Source organism: Halichoerus grypus, chromosome 13, assembly GCF_964656455.1.
Source record: "Halichoerus grypus chromosome 13, mHalGry1.hap1.1, whole genome shotgun sequence".
NCBI classification, from domain to species: Eukaryota; Metazoa; Chordata; class Mammalia; order Carnivora; family Phocidae; genus Halichoerus; species Halichoerus grypus.
Window position 1 is genome coordinate 37,107,124 of NC_135724.1, and position 20,350 is coordinate 37,127,473.

The 20,350-nt window shown below is 43.4% G+C and overlaps 1 protein-coding gene across 11 annotated transcripts in view; it reads right to left on the bottom strand.

The window, feature by feature from the left end:
* Positions 1–287: 287 nt before the first annotated feature.
* Positions 288–20,350, bottom strand: part of DTNA (dystrobrevin alpha) — a 340,154-nt gene continuing 320,091 nt past the window's right edge. For 9 of the 11 annotated variants that reach the window (XM_078060446.1, XM_078060445.1, XM_078060444.1 and 6 more), the window contains 6 exons: positions 14,379–14,538; positions 11,878–11,967; positions 10,441–10,609; positions 7,983–8,115; positions 5,994–6,042; positions 2,140–3,037 (listed from right to left, as the gene is read on the bottom strand). In XM_078060446.1, the coding sequence (XP_077916572.1) occupies positions 6,025–6,042; positions 7,983–8,115; positions 10,441–10,609; positions 11,878–11,967; positions 14,379–14,538 (570 nt within the window). In that variant the 3' untranslated portion in view covers positions 2,140–3,037; positions 5,994–6,024. Of the gene's footprint in view, positions 429–2,139; positions 3,038–4,950; positions 5,904–5,993; positions 6,043–7,982; positions 8,116–10,440; positions 10,610–11,877; positions 11,968–14,378; positions 14,539–20,350 lie in introns of those variants that run through there. The other 2 variants (XM_078060439.1, XM_078060440.1) reach the window with 2 other exon arrangements.

Here is a 20,350-nt window from a genome sequence, read left to right on the forward strand (position 1 = left end):
CAGCACATCTCCCTCTGACCAACCGAACTTACCCCGACTTGCGTCCTGACCAACCGCAACTGATTCCTGAATCTCATACAGTAGGTTTTGCCCTCCTCCCTCTCTCCCTCCCTCCCTCCACATGGCGCCATAGGGGAGGTTGGCTGTGTTAGACCAGTGCTCATTAATAGGCCATCATCTGTGATGGAGATGGATGTGCAATTTATTGTGGAACAAGAAAGAAAGAATCCCCGCAAGATGTAACTGTATCTCCCGGAGAGGACAGCTGGAACCTGCTGGGTTTGCACTTAGAACAGGTCCCAAAAGTAAATCTGCAGAGCCAAGGAAAGAAACGCCCCCAAAACCACAAAACCCCAAAACAATACACGCCATTTTGTCTCGGTTACAGGACAGGGGTGCTTGAGTCTGGTCTCAGTGCTGACGTGGAGCTAAGGGAAAGAAAAGGTGGCTGGTTAGTCAGGAACTGGTCACTGGCGGCACTTTCCGGAGTCCTTGCAATGGCTTGTACCATGCTATGGACAACCATGTCATGGAGTTGGCAATGAAAGCTATGACAAGGGGGACAGTTATCAGCAAAACGGTTCAAACCTTAGACAAGCGTTCTGATGCAGAGAGAGAGTGACAACAGATGTCAGCTCAGTCCAGTCAGGGGCTGAATGCCACTTGCAGGATCCGAGTTCCGAGTTCCAGAACTACCTGGCTATGAGTTAGAGCTGACAGCGATGTAGGTAGCTGGCATGGAGTGGTTTTAAGTACTGAGTATGAGGCACGAGGGCCACCTGCCCCATCTAGAGAGGTATGGTTTCACAGATGATGGGCAGTGGAAAGGAGATGAACATTAAGATAAACCAACAAAACTCATAATCAAATCCATCTGTGCAAAGCAATCTGAGAACTGTGCAGTTGTGCCCTTTGGTGTCAGCCTGTTCTCAGGGACATTTGTCAGGCTGCTTCTCTGGGGAAGTATGAAGAAGCACATCAACGGACAGAATGGGCTTCTTACTAATGCCAACTGAGAGCTTTGCTATCCCCGAGGCAAGTGATTTTGTTCCAAAGGGCAGCCAAGGACATGGTTTCTGACCAGATGCAGAGACACGACCAACTCAGAGCCCTCTGGAGAGGGACCTGGAAGGTGTCAGGATGTCTGTTCTCAGCTGGGCACACACCAACCACCAACTATGTGGGGGTGGGAGAAGGTTTCTGCCAGCCCCGGAAGCAAAATCGAATTGCTGAAGCTTTGAGCTTGACTCAGAGCCTTTCTTGCTTATTCTGAATAAGGCCTTTTTAGAGATTTTACATGCAACTTTATTCCAAAGCCGTGGTTCTCAACCTTTAGCATGCATCAGGAATCACCTGGAGGGCCTATTAAAGCACAGATGGCTGGGCCCAATCCCCAGAGTTTCTGATTCAGCAGGCCCGGGTTGGGGTTTAAGAATTTGCATTTCTAAATAGATTTGCAAAGTGATGCTGATGCTGCTGGTCCAGGACACACGCTTTGAGGGCCACTGTTCTAAAATGACGTTCTCGCCTTTCTTTTAAAGGAGATAGGAATTCCAGAGAAGCTGCCAATTTAAGTATAACATATTCAATATGTTGCCGGATTTTTATTTCATCCAGTCTTGCACCAAGTAGATTATGTTTTCATTTCCCCAGACTCCCTAAGGGAGGTCTTTAATGCTACCCGACAAGGGCCCTCATAAAGGACCATCCACAGAGGCTTTCATTCTTCCTTCTTCGACCGTGCTTTTGCACATCAGCTTTTCGCTGAGTGCAAAATCCCAATGCCACTTAGAAGAGCCCGTTTCCTCTCCCATGACCACAGAAGGCTGCATGCAGAACACCAGGTAGCCAGCTAAGGCAATAAACATTCAGAAATAAAAGGAGAGGGACTGTTTGCAAGCACACTTTAAGCCTGTACATTTAAAGCTGAAGGCCTCCAGACAACCTGATAGGGGAAGCTGTGGACGAGCGGCGTGGTTAGACATGCTCCCTAAAGCTAAAACGAGAGGGACGCGCCCATGGAAGAGCAGAGATAACTTGAGTCCGTTTGGGGATCTTATGGCACCTGTGGTTTATAAACAGCTTTAGCAACGAGTATTTCAAAACATAGTTCACAGTTTTTAAGAAGATCTGTGCTGATTTTAAAAACTAGATTCTATATCATTTGAATGTTGCCTTTTTTTTTTTTCTTTTTGAATATGATATCTATTTGGAAAAAATATTTACACTAAATTCTATGGCTGATTTGTTAGAGTATCTTGAAAGAAAACAACCCCAAGTTAGAAAGAAGCCCCAAAGGCTGGATTATCCTGGTGTGATTGGTTCAAGTCACTGCTCACAGAGACTTAGAGACAAATGCGGACAGTGCAGGCCAAGGCCCCGTCTTGGCTTCCGGGCTCTGAGTCAGTACACTCAGGTACCAAATCCTTCGGGGTGAGTGAGTAATTGCAAGTGGTTGTTTTTTTCCAATTGCTGTGGAAAAAAAATGTACAGTGTATAATAAACTGGTTCGCTAAAATCTCAAAGAATTCAGAAATCAAAACGTCTAGCTACAAACAGTATTAATATTGTCATTGTAAACGGAACAGGTTCAATATCATGTGCAAAGGCTTAAAATGCTTGTTAACACTGCCATCGTGAGTACGAGCAGCGTGGGTTTTCAGCCTGTGGGTTTTCCTTTTCCTGTGTGTGTGTGGTGGTGGTTGCTGTTTTTGTTTCTAATCAGGGATGAGCCATGTTGCAGAAGATGCAGCTGATAAGTTAGCTTTGAACAGGAGTCAGAAGTCTTTTCTTTTTTTCCTTCTCAAAACACACACCTATGAACTACGAATCTTAGAACGAAAAGTCAACTGCACTATTGTCGGCAGAACGCGTCTCTAAGGGTGGGGGTCTGTCAGGAGCTGCTGTGCGGGGCGGCACCTCTGGGCGCTGAGGCTGCTCCTGGGCCGGTGTCTTCTCTTCTGCGGGGGTGGGTGCGGGGCTCTCCTTCATCACCAGCTTGCGTGTTACCTTCATCATCTGTCTGACTATAGCTTGCCTGGGAATAAGGAATGTGTAGTTTTTTTTTTTTTAAAGATGAAAACTGTTCTCTAAATTAGGGTTTCGAAGCTTAGGATTTCCCCCAGCCCCCCGACACACATATATTCACACTCTCTCTCTCCTCCCTTCCTCTGACAATAGGGAGCAAATGTCCTGGGACACGGTATGCTATTGCTCTTTCTGAAAGAGAAGATGGGCATCCTCTGCGCTGGGTCCCTTGCTTAATGGGTACCTGAGGCATCTGGAGGGTTAAAGCAACGCAAACAGAAATGTTTGTGCTGCCCTCACCTGACAAGCAGATGAGACCACTAACCTACCATCGAAATGCCATGGTAATTAGGAAAAAAAAAAAATCCACTTTCGATTGTCCAAGCCCCCCATTTCTGAAGTTAGGATGTGGCTGGCTGAGGAGAGTGGTGTACTGTGTGGGGAGAGGGATGGAAAAGGGACGAATCCAAGATTTGAGTCTGCCAAATGGAGTTTTGGTGGATTCTTAAGTTGAGGGTTAAATATTACATAGACTGCATTTCTTCCAAAGAGGCTAGTTGAGAGGCAAGGTTTTACTCTGTTCACTCCTGTTAGTATCAATGAGTGCATACTTATCTTCAAATAGCTCTTTCTGAGCAGAGAGTGGGTCTTCTATTTCTCTGGGGTCCCACCCTCTGCCCTGGTGGACACCTAATTGACTTGCAGCGATGAAGTTGGCTTCCGGACCCTTGGATAAGAGATGCATGGCTTTGGGGTAATTTCTGGTCTTGTTTGGGTCAGAAAACCCAAACAAATCGATTTCAACAGCATAAACTGTTCCAAGATTTCAGCTCTATTTCTCGGCTACATCGAGAAAAATTATACTAAGATAGAACTAGCTGAAAAGATGAAAAGCCACTGGCTTCTGGATTGATCCGTAAAGTTTTAAATACATTTTGCCTAAGTGGCTGATTTCATGACAGGCTAGTTCACATGTAGAGTCCCGTGGAACACCAGCTCGGTAGGTACATGATGTAGTAAATGGCAGAGGCCACAAAGGTTTCAATTTTCCACTGTCAAATTGACAACAAAAGTTGAAAACAGTGGCCGAAGAACTTTAGAGCACTGAAATCTTTGGCTTTTATGCAGAAGAACCAAATGCCACTTCTTATCTGAGTTTATGTCAAGGACATTTCATTAGTTTGTTTAAGAAAATATTTTTCTAAGAACTAGTGACTGATGGTTAAATAATGTGCAGAATAAAAATGATCCAGTTGCTGGCCTGAAGAGAAAGAAAATGCTGTGAAAGGAGAGGCTTGCTCCTTTGGGACTAGAGTTGTTATAACGGGAGTAGATGTTTTCAGAAACAGCTCCTGGGACTTGTTTCCACTGTGGTCATGATGACTCAGGAGAGCATGTGCTGTGGCATTCTCAAATGCAAGGGAGGGAGACTAGAATACAGTCACATCCTTCTTTTCACACCAAAAGGGCTTCAGAGCTTGTAAAGTATATTTCATAACAGCAGTTATGCCATGATTTCTGCTTGCTTAATCCTAACCCGGGGACTGAGACAGGAGGTCAGCAATGCATGAGCGAGGATGTTTTCTTTGCAAGTTGATTTGTCATTTAAGAGAAATAGATCCCTTTTTAAATTTAGCAGCGAGCTGACTTTACTACCAGCTGTACTATAGACTTCTGGGAGTCCATGGTTGGGAAAGACTGTATCACTGAAGGAGATACAAGTCCTTGGGCCCCTACGGCCAGAGACTCGGAGAGGTGTATTTACTCGGAACCGTAATGGGGGACAGCCAAATGGCCATCAGCCGGAGCCAGAGACACCATCTAGACTTGAGAGACAGTGTAGCCAAAAGTGTATAAAATCATTACACATAGCTGAGTCCTTAGCTTTATCTATAAAAATACAGAGAGCAAGCTAGTTCTGAGTCCTGGGGGGTGGGGGTAGGGTTCCCCATACACTTACATAATAACTCTAGCAGCTCCCCAGGATTGAATCACTTGCAAAGCACTGAGCACAGTGCCAGGCATGTATGTGTGGGCTCATCATAAATTATGGTGTGTTTGCCACCATGCTAAGCTCTTTATAAACTACATCCCAGTGAGGACAACTCCACTATGAGGTAAGTATTATGATAGATGTTGTGCAGAGGGAACAGAAGTTCATAGGGGTTTAATCATTTGTCAGGGTTATGCGACCACGATTTGGTGGAACTCCTATTTGAAATTAGGTCTGCCAGAGTCCAGCGTCTGAGCTCTAGACCGCTACCCTCCAGGGTGGTCCTGCCAGTCAAGTGCTATTCTCTCTACATTAAACACATGACTAAGGATTTTCCATGTATGTTGGTAGGTCCCTGGGGGTGGGGAATCACATGCCACGTAAATGATATTTTAAATTAAGCTGTATCTTGCTGAATTCCACAAAGAATTTGAATCAGCTATTCCAAAAATATAAGGCTGCAGAAGTTGTCCTCTCTGTTTTGCTTCTTTTGTTTTCTTTAATAATACACGGTTTTGCCTTCGCTCGTTGAGGTGCACACATTTGATCTCTGGGTCCTGAATACAGCATGCCTCTGAGGCTGGCCCATCCCTGGATGTGCTGAGCATGCCTGGACTTTTCCTTCTCAAGTGATAGAGAGGCTGCAAACTCAGGTGCTGTTAGGGACTGGTGATGAGGCGCCATAGCCCCGGAGGATTTCTGGGGCATCTCTGGCATTACAGAAATTTCTATGCCAATTTTCCTAATTAATAGAGTAAAAAGTCAATTCCCGAGGTTGTCTGCCAAATCTCCACTGGGTTATAATGAAATGCTCCATAGGCCAGGATGATTCTTTGATATCAGGAGGGAAGGAGGGTATTTATCGCATAGAACACAGAAACACCTAAGAGAGAGTGATTGTGAATTTAGGTTACTAGTTATCAGAATTCAGTGTACAGTGGGCACGTTTCCTCCTAAATAAGACGGTACTTACTTGAGAGGAGAGTGATAAAAGGATATTGTATTCAACCTTGCAAGCTGACCTGTGGGTGACAAAGGACACAAACAAGAAAGGTGACATGTCAAGTCTGTGATGCAGTCAAGCTCGTGAATTATTTGGTTGGAAGCCATGCAGAAGGACAGAGAGCGAGAGAGTCCGATGAATGAAAACAGCATTCTGACCCATCAAGCAACCATACGCTCACAGAGTACACAAGGAAAGTCACTTCAACATTCTCTAGGGCATATGCCTTGAGTGTGGACACACAGGCTTACTACGGTCTCCTACACCTTGTCTTTACCTTTCCCTTGAAGTCACCGGGCATGGAAAGGAAAGGAGGGAAAGAGCTTAAGATTAACCAGAGACGGCAAAAACTCCAGTTGCATCTTAAGCTATTAATAGAATTTACCTTCATTTTACTCCTATAAGGTTAAATTCCTAATTCATTAAAATAAATACAAATCTAATATTTTATATGAAATGACGGTTTCCCTTTAAAAAAAAAAATCTAGAACTTCAGTTACTGTTGTCACCAACATCCAGAAACCGATATGGGCTCGAAGAGGGAGGCCTAACAGGAGCCCCTAACAGCATGAACCAGAACATTGATTATTTCACCACATCTCTCTCCCCCTCTAGGCAGCAGAGCCAAACGAAATGCATGTCGGAATGCCATCCCTTAGAGTTCCCAGAGACACCCTGGCAGCTTCATCCAGGCTAATTTCCTTCTGTGGACAGGCCACAGAAGTGGCAAAATAAGAGCATTCTCCATGGTTCTCCACTTCCGGCAACTCTGACCGTTTCTGCAGTGTTGAAGCATGGCTTTACATATATAGTCACTGATTTTTTTTCTTTTTTGGGGGGGGGTGGGGTATGACGAGGCCTACATTTTAGTTGCTTCTGAAATATGGTTGTTAAACCGAAAAGGCTAATGGAACATTCCAAAGAGGCAAAACTTTTGTTTTATATTGTTGGGGTGGGGTTGGTAGGCTTCAGTTTCTTTCTTGCTACATTCTTCTTGGGAAAATATTTCAAAACCATCCGTACACATATGAGAAGTAGAGGTAATGTATTCACTCTACTTCTCTTTCCTTCACTAATGGAGTAAGAGAGGGCCACTGCTCATCTAAGAATGTGGAGGAAGCTTGTCTGGCCATTGGACAGAAAGCCCGACATGAAGAAATATCCCATGGGGCCTGAGGGGTGGGGCAGTAGGTCTCAACCAGGCAAACATCCCTGAGCTCCCAGAACCTCAGGAAAACACCTGTGAATTACAGGGAAGAGAAACATACAAGCAAGACCAACAGGGCAGTAGAAAAATCTCCATGGGGAAAATGCATCCCCTTTAGGATGACTTACTAATTACACTTATTCCCAGTTGCATGTGTTATGTTTGGTGAATTCTCAGCTGGATTAATAATACACTCCAGTATATATGAAAATCTGTCCATCCATACCCTGCTGAACACGGGGCTTACAGTTCTTCCTACCTTTCTTGGTGAGATTTGATACTCTCCTACTTATTTATTTTGACATGGGGTGGGCAGTGAAGGAGGATGAGGACAAAATGATTCAAGGGAAGAGATATATTTATACTTATTCAGTTTCCTTGGGCCTTGTTCTCTGTATTTTTTCTAAAATTTATTTTTATTTATTTATTTTTTATCTATGAGAAAACGTATCTTTCCCACTGAACTTGGAAGAGTATAGATTGTTAGTCACCATGTTTCCCCTAAAGGGACACGGTCTTTTTCACTTACCAGATCAGAATTTCTAAGAATTCATGGTGAGAGGCATAGCTCTAAGAAGTATTTACAATTTTTACAACTGTCTAGAATATGTGGAGTAAGGAATGCAATCAGAATATTTTGGAGAGGGAGGGTAGAAGAAAGGAGAAGGCATGGATTTTCTGAGTAATGTAAAAGACCCAGCTACCAAGGGGCGGGGGGCTGGGGGCCGGGGGTGAGGCCTGGCTCCCCATACCTGGTAGGCTTCATCCTGCAGCTTCTGTTTCAGATACTCCTCCATCTTGAGCTCGTTCTCCAGCTGCCGGACTGAGTCATTTTCATAGTTCTCATCCTCTGGCCGCACGTAGGGGTCCCCATCTTCTGAGGCCCTGGGAACAGACCACAAATGGTGTTTGGGAGCAAATCTTAAAAGTAGGAGTAGAATTCATGTGTTAGCTGTGGTTTTGGGTCCCATTTACTGAGTCCCCTAATTTGCTTCTTGGCTTCAATTCACTTCAATTCAAGGTCTTCTGTTACCTAACAGAAAATTAAAAAAACAAAAACAAAAACAAAAAAAACTTTGGAAGTTTGGAGAAACTGATGATCAAGAAATTCTCATATGTAATTTTTCTATGGCAGTCTGATATCATTGGTCATCTGTGTTTTCCTCTGGTTTACAGGAATGAATTGCCTTTAAAGAGTTTGTCAATCTTAAAAGAAGCAGTCTTATCTTTTGAGAGGATATCGTTTTCCCAATCTCTGGGCTTTTTTTTTTTTAATGGAATCCAAGAACACTTTCTATAAGGAAAGTGAGCCCTCTAGTGAAATAATGATTAAGGACATTTGTTCATAATTTACCCCCCTTTGCGTTATGCACATATGTAGGGATATGCACCCATGTACTTTATTTTTACAGTAGAATAAGTCTTAGAATATCAGCTCATGGGTGTCAGGAAGGTAATACTTGAACCCATAGCTCTTGATCTTAAAAATTTATACTAGTTAATCTAAGAAATCCACTCAAATTGTTCAATTCTATCATGAGATAAATAGTGAAGAGTGATCTCATTCACTAATGTGTGACTCTATTTGGATCTATCCATCCCAGTTTATAAAAACCATTCCTGAGACTAAACATAAATTCACTACCTAAATCATAGGACTAAAATGTTCTCAGAGTAAAAGCCGGTATCTGTTTAGATAGTACAGATATTAAGACATCCCCTAAAGTGAAGAGAGTGGTCAAGTAGAAGTTTCTGGGTTGGAACTTAAATGCCATTGTTCATGTTTATTTATATCTGTACGACATGTTCTCATTATTTTTAGAGGTTTGGGGCCAGCCTAAATAGGTCTGCAAGGCGTCTGTGAACTTTCCCTTCCCAATTCCTTCAGCCTGTTGGTAGCTGCTACTGTTACCAGTGGAGTGGGGTAGATCTAGCTACAGTCTTGCATTTTTGGATTAGAACAAGAGAATTTTAGGTGACCACATGTAAATGCTTCATTACGAAAAGTCAGACAGATATGTTACCTACCAGACTAAACTGACAACAATTACTTCACCATTTTGAATATAAAACAAATCAAATAATTCTAAATTATAGAGGAAAGGACAAGAAAGCAAACTAAAATTAAAAGTGGCAGCCTACTGCTATTTAAAATTATGTCAGAACTGTTTTGTTTGGATCTCTCGGCCTGCCTTTTCACCACCCACTTTTAAACCACATCTATTTATAGGTCCTCATTATTATTGGTCTTCTCACTACTTGGATAGAGATCCAACACCACCAGGAAGGCCTCTGGTTAGTTTCTTCTTTGGGTCCTGAAAATGGCCAGTTTATTTTTGTAGACTAGTCTGCAGCATTTTTCACGTTAAGCACCATCACCCTCCTAGTTTGTAATGCTCAGTGGACCCTTTTGCAACCCTCTGGTGAGCCTCTCTGCCCACGCTTCTCACTGCTGCATGAGCCCTGTTCTTTTGAAGGCTCCCTTGCTTCCCCGCCTTCCTCCCCACCCAAGCTGGGCTCAGCAAGTCTGTCCTAGCTCCTCCCCCTTTGCTTCTCCACTTTGGTTTCCGAGGCCTGTCTACTTGCAGTTTGAGCTGATCCAGGGACACGGATAAATCTAGGGGGGAGGTCACTGATGCTGCTGCTTTCAAGCTACAGAAGCCTAATTGGATGAAAATCTTTGCAAAATGCCCTTTCAAAGGTCAGATTTATACGTACTCAACAAGCCAACCAGATTGGATTTCTTTATAATGAGGTTTTAGACATTTACTGATTTCAATTCCAAGTGCTTATATAATGTTGTTTACACCCATTCTGAATAGAGGCCTCTCTAGCATCACCTGGTCCTCTAAGGGCAAATACAGTACATTTAGGAGATAGGATGATTTATCTCCTGAACGAGCCTGTGAGTCCCGAAGGCAGAGAGTGATTTTTTAATACTGTTTTGTATACAACTAGCACCGTGCCCTGGGCGCGCCAGGCTCTCAGCAAGCGCCAGGTGGTTTTGGTAATTGCTATTCTTGATATAGTGAGGGGAGGAAAAGTCCCAACACCAAATTTAATGTAGCACCCTTCTACCTCTTCTGGCAGAAAAGGAAACTGCGCCATCCCATCCCGAATTAAAGAACGGAAGCAACCCTGTTACGATTTTCCTATCTTCCCTCCAGAGCGTTGTGTTACCGAGCAAGGCCCGCAGCCGAGGATACTCACACGTCACTGCCCATGGTGCTGGGGGTGGGGCCGCCGTGGAGGAACCCAGGTTTTCGGGCGTGGATTTGCGCTAGAAAAGCCTTTTCAGAGGTTGGCGATGGAACCAGATCCTCAAACTGAGTCCGTGTAAATTCAGAATCCACGTTACTCTCGGTTTCACTCCCCACCTCTATTAGGAATGATTGAAGAAATGGAGAACGACTTAGATTTTTTTATGATTGGCAAATAAGGGGCTGGGTTTAACATAAGTCAACCTGTGCCGTGGAAGTTAACCAGTTATGGCACGTAAGTCAGGTGAGTTTATTATTATTTTTTTTCCGAAATGACATTTGATACTGACATGAATTTCTAGAAAACCATTTGGTATACGGTATTGTCTTTTTTGAATCTCAATCATACTGAGGAATTTTTGTGTCTTGACTGACTTAATTTCTTAATACTTCTGTTTTGCCCCTTCTACAAAAGTCTTCACGAGAACTGCTCTTACTTTTGCTTAATATTACTTTAATTTAGGAAATACAAACCTAAAATATTACATTCACTTAACACCTCAAAGTATTGTGAGTATAAACTAATAGTATTTGAAGCTTCCACAATGAGAATAACATTTTAGTCATCATGTGCTAGGGCAGTGGGTATACTCCATTAGTCAATATGTATTAACTACTGCCATTTTTATCCTACTTGGTAATCTTCATTTAGACTAGCAGCAACAATTTTCATTACTTTAATTCTTATTATAGAGGCTTTAAGAAACTTAAATCCAGAATTTTTTTTAATATTGACATTTTTTCCTTACAATTGTTTAATCTCAAACTTTGTGACTGTCAGACAAGTATCTTGCTAAGTGGGCTTAAGGAACAGATGAGATGTATTAGTAACTGGTAAGATATTTATTTGCATATTCATGCTGTTAAAGTTTTTAAAACTGTGTACTATTATTAGAATAAAGAGTCCCTCTCAATGTCATACTCTTTATTTTCTGGGCAGATCTTTCTTTGGACATATTGCAAAGGTAAATTTCAACTTTGCCTCATTCAAATAGCCATGCATTTCAAATGAACAGAGTTTAAATGAGTAAATAAAACATTTGACTTTATAAAATAACTTTAGCATCACGTCACTTTGGATATTACAAGTTACAAATACTAGATATTACAAAAACTAGAATTGCAAGTCAATTTTAGTATATTTCTTTACTCCTCTCTGCATTTTTCAAACTTTCTGCATTGCCCATGTATTAATAGTCTTCCAATGAGCAAAAAAAAAAAAAAAAAAAAAATAGGACTAAAAAATCTGAATATACCAATAAAATATCACATTGATCTTTAAAATATCTTTTTCTACTTGACAATGAGGAGATCTCTAACAGAGGCCCCTAGCACTTATGGGTCCCTCTGCAATGTGCAGACAAACGAGAGGGGACTGGGGACTCACCGGAATTCAGCTCCTTCACGAGAGAGGACATGGTGTTAGTGATGGAATCTGCTGCTACTAGTAAGTCATTCCTTAAATTTCTTCTTGAACCTTGAGTGAAGAAGAAATGATAATTAAAAAAAAAAATCACAGCTTTTCCTCTTTTCCGCCCCCCAAATTTTTATGTAGTTTATCATTTACATTGATAATCCTGAAGCAAGAAAACTTCCAAGATTTCTCCTTTTCAAAAGTGCTTTGGTTCATTTTCTGAAACAATACATTGTACTTAGGGCAGTGGCCACTGATGAGGGAGGGGTTCATTTAATTTACTGTACAAATGGGGACAAGTTTGCGAGTGAAAGGGGGCGGCATGATAATAAAACTAGGTGACCTAGCACAAACTGGGATGGTCCCAGGCCAACTAGTATCTATGGCCACCTTTTTGTAGGAAAACTCACACAGATGTAAAGTCTGGTTTTGCCTGGAGAGCTGCACCTTGCTAGCTGCTGTTAGTTTCAGCCACGACCTGGCGGCTGAGCACCTGGGATCCTGATCTCCATCACCACAGCCTCTGTCTCTCATCAGGGTTCCCAGAGTTCCCCTACCATTATAGCTATCTCTGGAGAGTGGGAACCCTATGCACTGAATGCCCCAGAGTGTGGGACAGGGGTGGGGATTCTTGCATCTGCTGCGAGACCTGGGCAGAAGATGTATGCCCTGTACTCTGAATTGCAACTCAGACTATGGTTCTCCGTGGTAGACAAAGATTACGATGATGTTTCAGGCACACAAAGGGTTAAATGGGTATCTGTGGGCTGGCTTGGGTGTGAGGTAACACCCAACATCTTGGAGAAAAAGGGCTCAAGATTCCAAACACCTCACTTGCCGCTGAACTCATGTAGCATGAGCTCTTTGGGAGCTAGGAGCTGCCTCTAAGCTGTGACGGTTCACCCTGTAAGTTCTCAGAAAATAAACCTAAGTAAAATAATAAATACATGTAAATTAAACAATCAAAGTAGTCAAATAAAACAATGATAATTGAAAGCTCAATTTGATTAAAAATACTGTAAATTTCTTCAAGATGAGATTTAGAGAAAGGACATTTTTTTCCTTCTAAAAATTAAAAAAAGGTGAATTCGTATAACTTATTTTCTTTCTCAGAAGAAAAAGGCCTCTTATGGATCTTTCCCTCTCCCTCAGAGCAGAGAGTACATCATTCTCTTCCTTTAAAATGTAAGATTCTATCCCCATACACAATGCACGAGAGTGTCTCTTTCCTCAGACTCTTGCTATCTCTACCTATTACTAATGTTGATTTTTTTTTTTTTAATCTGCTAGGCGAGAGGTGATATTTGTATTTCTACAACAGTTTGTGAGATTGGACATCTTTTTATATCTTTATTGGCAATTTGTAGTGCTTCTTCTGTCCATATCCTTCGCCTGTTTCTGTTTTGGGACCTTTTTCTTATTGATCTCTATATGCTTGATGTGTAGCTGAAATTGTGAAACTTGATTGCCACATACCTCGGTCTATTTTTTGTCTTTTGACTTCACTTATTTATTATTTATTTTTCCCTTAAAACTAGTAATCGAATATATCTCCCCTTTCCTTAGATCTATATGTGAGGACCTGGAAGGATGTTCATGATAAATTGCTAACTTAAAGAAAATGCAAATTGCAGACCACAATGCAATGCATGGTCTTGTTTGTGTGAAAAAGAAGGTAGGTGTTTATAAAAACACACATAAACATATATACTTATGTATAAAGGAAAAGTTGAGAAGGACCAAACGGTTTAATAATTTGGGAATGAGACTGGCAGGGTGAGGGTCTGTACGAGGATTTTTTTTCGAACTTTCTATAGATATAAAAAGCGGTGGCAAGAAAAAGTTTCAAAAGGGTTAAAATGTTTCCAAATGAACAAAATCACTGGCCTTGAGGACCCCCCTCCCCCCCACCCGTGGTGTGTGAATGGAAAAGGCAGCAGGGGGGAGAATACTGTTCTATTTATCACTCTTTGTGCTCCTCCCTTAACTACGGAGGCTGAACCCCGTGGCCCCACGTTGCAGAGGCAATGACTCAACTCTTGAGGGCAGCTGTAAAATGGAAGCGCCCCGCTTGATCACCGCAGGGCTACATCCCACTTCAGCTGGGACCGTTTAACCTCAATCTTGAGTTTGCTTTACCATCAAGGGAAGAAAGCAGGAAATAAGATCTTTCAGAATTTTAAAACGGATTCCATTTATAGTTTCCTGGGATATTGGTGGAAGGATTTCCCTTCCCTTCATGATGAGCAAAGACTCATCAAAAACGGAGCCGGGCTGGAGAAGCCGAAGGAAGAAGGTAAGACGTTGAAGTGAGAAACAGATCAGCCTAAGGAGTTTCCAGACCAGTCTCACCAAGGCCTACGCTGGCATGGCCACACTGTGGCTCCGAGGATGACCTCTAACCGCCCAGCACACGGCGGGCTCCTATCTGCCGCGTAGAGAAGCACAACACACCCACCAGTGCCCCCACTTACTTTGCGCAAAGGCCTCCTGAACGTCTCCCCCGACCCCGGTGAGGGAGTCCTGAGGCGTGTGCGAGGGGCTGGAGCAGGCGGACGCGGAGCGCACCGGCATGGGGATGGGCCTGCTGATGGTGTGGCTGGGGGAGGAGCGAGGAGAACCTGCCCCCTGCGTCTGGAGAGACAACGCAAGGCATTAACGTGTTTTCCCAAAGCTTCCCAAATGTCAAAAACAGTAACAGTGAGGCTCCCAAGCAGGAGGACGTCCTGGGTAATGGAGATGGTAATCCTAAACCTGAGTTGCAGGTGCAGATAATTCAGGACCTCGTTGTCTATAATCTGGAGTTTTGGTTACATGTCGAGAGTTAAGAATATTAGTAGAGCACTGTTCGATAGTACATGAGATGTGTGCCCAAGTAATGAGGCTACTGTTAGAAAGTGAGAATTACAAGGTGTGTCTGTTTCTTCCTCGAAGGAAGTTCTGCGGAGAATAAAAAGACATTTCAGGACAAAGTTTGAAATATAAACTAGGAGACTATTGGGGATGGATGTGGTTTGTGTAATTCCTAAATTTTCAACCTCTGTCCTGGCATGATCTTTAGAGGATAATTTATAGGCCAGATCATGCCATGTAATATTGTGCATATTGAGGCTCAAATTAAGAATCAAATGAGGTATAAATTGTTTCATCCCTACTTTTTAGTAAAAGTTCACTTTGTCAGATTGCTCTGTGACTCAGGGATTCAGATGGGGAAGAGAAAAAAAGAACTCTTCATTTCTAATTTTTGGCTACTGTAGGGATTTTTAGCTACATTTCCTATAGGGAATGTCCTTCTCTTCGTCTATGAAAAAGCAGTTATTTTAGCAATAAGAACAGGGAGATTTAAAAGTGAGTAAAGAAAAAAGTAGAAAACAACTAAAAGCCATTTCTGTCTGTATTACAGTCCTAGGCATGAAACCATTCACACCTTGAATTTCACAGCTTTGTCTCTACAATGAAGTTTCTTGGAAAGATTTTCCGTGTTATAATAATTAGTTTACAAAGGAAGCCAGTCATGAGTAAGGAAATGCAATGCAACCCTCAGGTGCATACTCAAAGATTGGGTGTTCACATAAACTCCATTCGTCTGTTGGGTCTGGCCAGGGAGAGGGAGGACTCTTCCATAGCAAGGCCCAGAGATTCAGCATCAACCCATTCAAACCCATGAGAGCGGTGCTCTGGAGTATTCGATTTAGACTTGCTGTGGGGTCTGCTTGCAGTTAAGACACACAACATCAATCCTGTAAAATGCCATGCTGTTAGCTTTCTGGGGCTCAGCATCACACATAAAAGTCAAATCTATAAATTGAGAAAAATCTAGAATTAAAAACGAGGCAAAACAGAACAGAGCAGAGCAAAGAACTCATGTGATGACCAATGGCCTGGGGGTGCCACTCTTTCACTCTCAACAGTACCTTGAATGGTCTGTCCGGGCCTAAGGAAGAGCAGTTTGCCTGCTGGTGTGATGCTTGGCAGCCTGTTGGCCCAGCCTGCTCAAGGACGGGTCTGGTTTTCCCCGGCAGACTTTGCCAGCTCAGTCTCATTAACCACGAAACCTCTGCTGAGCTACCATGGCATCCCCCTGCTCCCCACGCCGATAAGAAATGACTTCACTTTTGCGTCGTGCTTTGCCAGGTAGAAGGGTTTTCATGTGCCTCCCCACTGATTTCTCTCCACAACCCACTGAAATAGGCATCATTACTCTAAATGTGCAAGTGTGGATCGCAATGCTCAGAGAGGTAAAAAGGATTGCTCCGGAGGTGGAGCGGGAGAGCCTGGGCTGGGGTCTGAGCACGGATGCTCTGGCTGCCCTGGGCTGCAGGGACCTGGCTGGGTTTGGGCTGCTGAGGGTCCCTTAAAGGAATTCCGCTGCCCTGAGGGCTGCTTCCCCCTGGGAACCCCACCTGTGCACCATTCTCTAGGCAGGGCTCCTTGCCCTTTCTTACCTGTCCTTTTCTGCAAGGACCAGTCACACAGCAGGGAGGAGGGACTGGGATGGGAAGTTGGACAGTTGAAGGAAGGAGGCTCTTCTTGGCTACACAGCTGGCTTACCCTCTCAACTCTGGGGAGCCAGACCCTCTTCTGGGGTAGGAGATTCATAATAATAATAATACAACTGTACTTTTATATGTAACTTACAGTGGCCAAAGCACTTTTACGTACATTGTTTGGTTTCATTCTCCTCATAATTGGTGCTAGGAATGATAGTTGCTTATATTTGAATAGCAATTTGCAGTCTATAAAGCAATTTAACCCCAACTATTTCACTTAATCCTCCTAGCAACCATATGAAGTATTATATTGCCATTTTTCAGGTTAGCCAACTGAGGTTCAGAGGTGATAACTGGGTTACCCAAAGCCTCTGAGCTAGAGATGGGCAGAAACAAAGTGGATTCCCAGCCTTTCATCTACAAGCCTGGGGCTTTCCCACAGCCTCACAGCCGCTTCTGAGGCCCGAAGCCACTGTGACCACCCATCACAGGCTTCACTAACGGAGAAAGGTTTAGCAGCCTGAAGGCTGAGAAGGTGCAGGACCTGGACCCACCAGAGAGTGGTGTTGGAGTAGCACCTAGGGCTCCGCCTGGGCTGGACGATACCTTTCAGTTGCCCGGGTCCTGGGGTGCAGTATGAGCACCCCAGGGGTGCAAGAGCCTGTGGGCTGTTTATCAGTTGCTAGAGAAATGCAGGTGGAAATCTCTTATCTGCAAATTGAGGTTCTGAATCCTGGGACATATCTGGAGCCAGTGATTTCAGATGGCGGCTGTGGGTGTGCGTTTCAGTATTTTAATGGCTATCCTGGAGCTGCTTGCACCGTTCTGTCGGGCTCTCCAGGACAGGGTGCCCGCGGGGCTGCCCCTCCCCTTTGGGCACTAACCTGGCCCTTCTTCTTTTTTTTTTTTTTAAAGATTTTATTTATTTGACAGAGAGAAACACAGTTAAAGAGGGAGCACAAGCAGGGGGAGTGGGAGAGGGAGAAGCAGGCTTCCCGCCGAGCAGAGAGCCTGATGCGGGGCTTGATCCCAGGACGCTGGGATCACGACCCGAGCTGAAGGCAGACGCTTAACGACTGAGCCACCCAGGCGCCCCTAACCTGGCCCTTCTAACCTTCCTGTTTGTAAGTCTCTTACCTCCGGCGATACTTTCCCCTTCTCACGCCCTGAGCTCTCCCAATAACTGTGTTTGAGGCATTCCCAGTCCTAACGCTCTGCTTAATACGGCCTGGTCTCCAAAACCAACTTTCCCCACTTCTCTCTGCCTGCTTCCTTCCTTCAAAATCCCTATTAGTGGTTCTGTGTTAAGAGAAAAATAATTGACTGTAGTTATGTGTTAAGGGAAAAACAACGGACTGAATCTAAATTACACCAATGTGTGAATGACGGATAGCAACCATCTCCTAAATGAATCTCTAACTGGTGCAATTTCAAGCAGTCTGATTATGTGAAGAATTTAAGTGGAGATTCTGTGCTGGAGACAAGATTCAGTGGCATCTTCCCTGCAACTCCCAACGCCCACGGCATGTCCAGACTCTGGGGAGGGGAGGGCCCTGGCATCCTGGCTGATCATGTCTCTTTGTCTAGTTTGATGCACTTCCTGGGACCTACTACTGGGAATGTCATCTCTGGCCTTCCTTCCGGCTCTTTCTCTAGGGTCACTAGGAAAGGGCAGTTGCCTCTTGGCATTGGGGTAGATCAGTGGAGATATCACTGGGTTTCATTTTCAGGTGGTGACCCCTGTAGATGGTGGCCTCTGGCCTGGTCATGAAGTCTGGTTGTCTGCTAACAGCTTCAGAAGAGTTAGAGTGAGTAATCTCTGTGAACATCCTTTCCTGGAAATTACTTGATGATTAATGGAGAGAAGACTTAAGGGACAATGGTCCATGCAGATCAATATATAGATCTAAAATTCCTGAGAGGAGAGTTGATTTATGGAAGAAGGAAAACATATATCATATTAAAAATAGCTCGCTTCCCAGCGAATAAATGAAAAATTCATTTCTGCACTCCATCCTCGGAGTCCACTCAACTTGCTGTTGTATCAATTTTTAAGAAGTCTGACAAGATCCATACATTTTTCTCATTCTTTTCCAGGAAGCATTTTGGTTTCCTCTCAGCACCAGAAATGAGGGAGGCTTCAGGGAAAGGACCAAATGTGTAATCGCTGAAGCAACAGTGCCTGGAGCCAGGGCTGAGCAGATGACCATGAGACAGGGGTGTACCCCCTCCCCCTGACTGAAAAGTCTGCCTCAGGTTTGACTGGGAACACAGCCCAGTCCACCTAGTTTTCCTTAGCAGCCTGAGAAGGTTCAGCAGAGCAGTGTTTGGCTATGTTCAACCCTCTTGTCATCCTTTCTTCCGATACGCATACACTGACTGTCCTTGTAGGGATTGCTGTGTCCACAGTGCTGTGGGGTACAGATGAGGTGACTAATTCTGACAGGTCAGGCAGGAGGCATCACTTGACTTGGGTCTCAATAGTGGAGATTTCGGGGCAGAAGAGAGGATGTACTGCAAGGAGAGAAGAACATTCCAGGCCTTGGAGTGTCATGAGCAAGGAAAGGGAAGGGCGAGGAGGCCAGGATGGTGGATGTGCCAGCCAGGTTTGTTGTGGGGAATGGAAGGGACTGAGGCTGGTGAGCGGTGGTGCCAGGTCTGGGGGTCTCTAATGCCATAAAAGGGGCTAGATTTAATCTGAACTAGAAGGTCATCTCCTCAGGTTTTTAAGTAGAGAAAGAATTTTTACTTTCCTAGAATTAATGGACTAATCCCTAATTTTAAAAAAGGTTGTGTGAGAGAGTGAGAGAGTCTGAGAGGATATGTTTTGAACATTAGATGTCAGTCCTAATATCACAGTTGGTTATTTATGAGGTGAATTCCCCCCCCACTCCCCTATCCCACTTGTGATTGCATCACCACTCTCCACAGGATACTCACCAGAGAGGATGGGCAAGGGAAAGAAAGGAAGGTGAACTGATGCCGGTAGAACTTGTCATTTCTGGCCTGTTCATGTTCTATAATGTGTTTGGGAGAAGTGGGAACCTGAGCGACCAGGATTTCCCGAGTTCATGGGGCCTCCAGTTGTAAAGAGAGAAGAGAATGGGGGCAGGAGGTAGGATTTAAAATGTTTCACTTTCCTCCTCTGACTGAGACACTTAGTTAACTGGAAGGAGGAGAAGTGGATGTGTGTGTGTGTGTGTGTGTTTGTGTGTGTACATGCATGTGTGTAAAATATGGGTCCAGTTAGAAAAGTTTACATATTGTTGGACGCATGTGTATACATCTATATGCAGTTTTATACCAGTCTCTGACATGCATATGGTATTTTACAAAGTGCTTTCACATCCATTATCTTTGAAAATCTATGCAACAATCCCGTGAGCCATGTATTATCAATGTGTTTGAAATAAATTCCCGGGAAGCTAACTGACTTACTCAAGATCTTACAGGTGTGAGCGAAGAGCGGGAATCCCCTACAATCAGGTCTAACACCAGTGGTCTCTCTACAAAAATTTTTATTGAGACCTTACATTCTGAACTCAAAGCCGGGATATCTGGTTTTAGATTGGGACGTGATATTTAGCACTGGAAGTCTACCAGAAACTCTGAAACATACTGTCAACTGCAATTACACCCCAGCTGCCTTCATTGTTAAACTTTTTATGAGTGTTCTTTTTATGATTCCTTCAATAAATCTTAAAATACACAAAGAAGAAAGAGGGTAGGATAATTTTGATTCAAGTTTTGTAAAAAAAAAATTTATTGCTTATGATACCATAATCATCATATTATATTACAGGCACTATTTTTTTTTTTTAATTCATGTTCTCTCCTCAAGGGGAATAAATTCATGCGTTACCTCTAACAAGAAACAGTATAAGTAGGAATTATATATACCAGTATAGTAAAATACATTGAACCACACAGACTTATGATAAAGCAAGTAGAGGTTA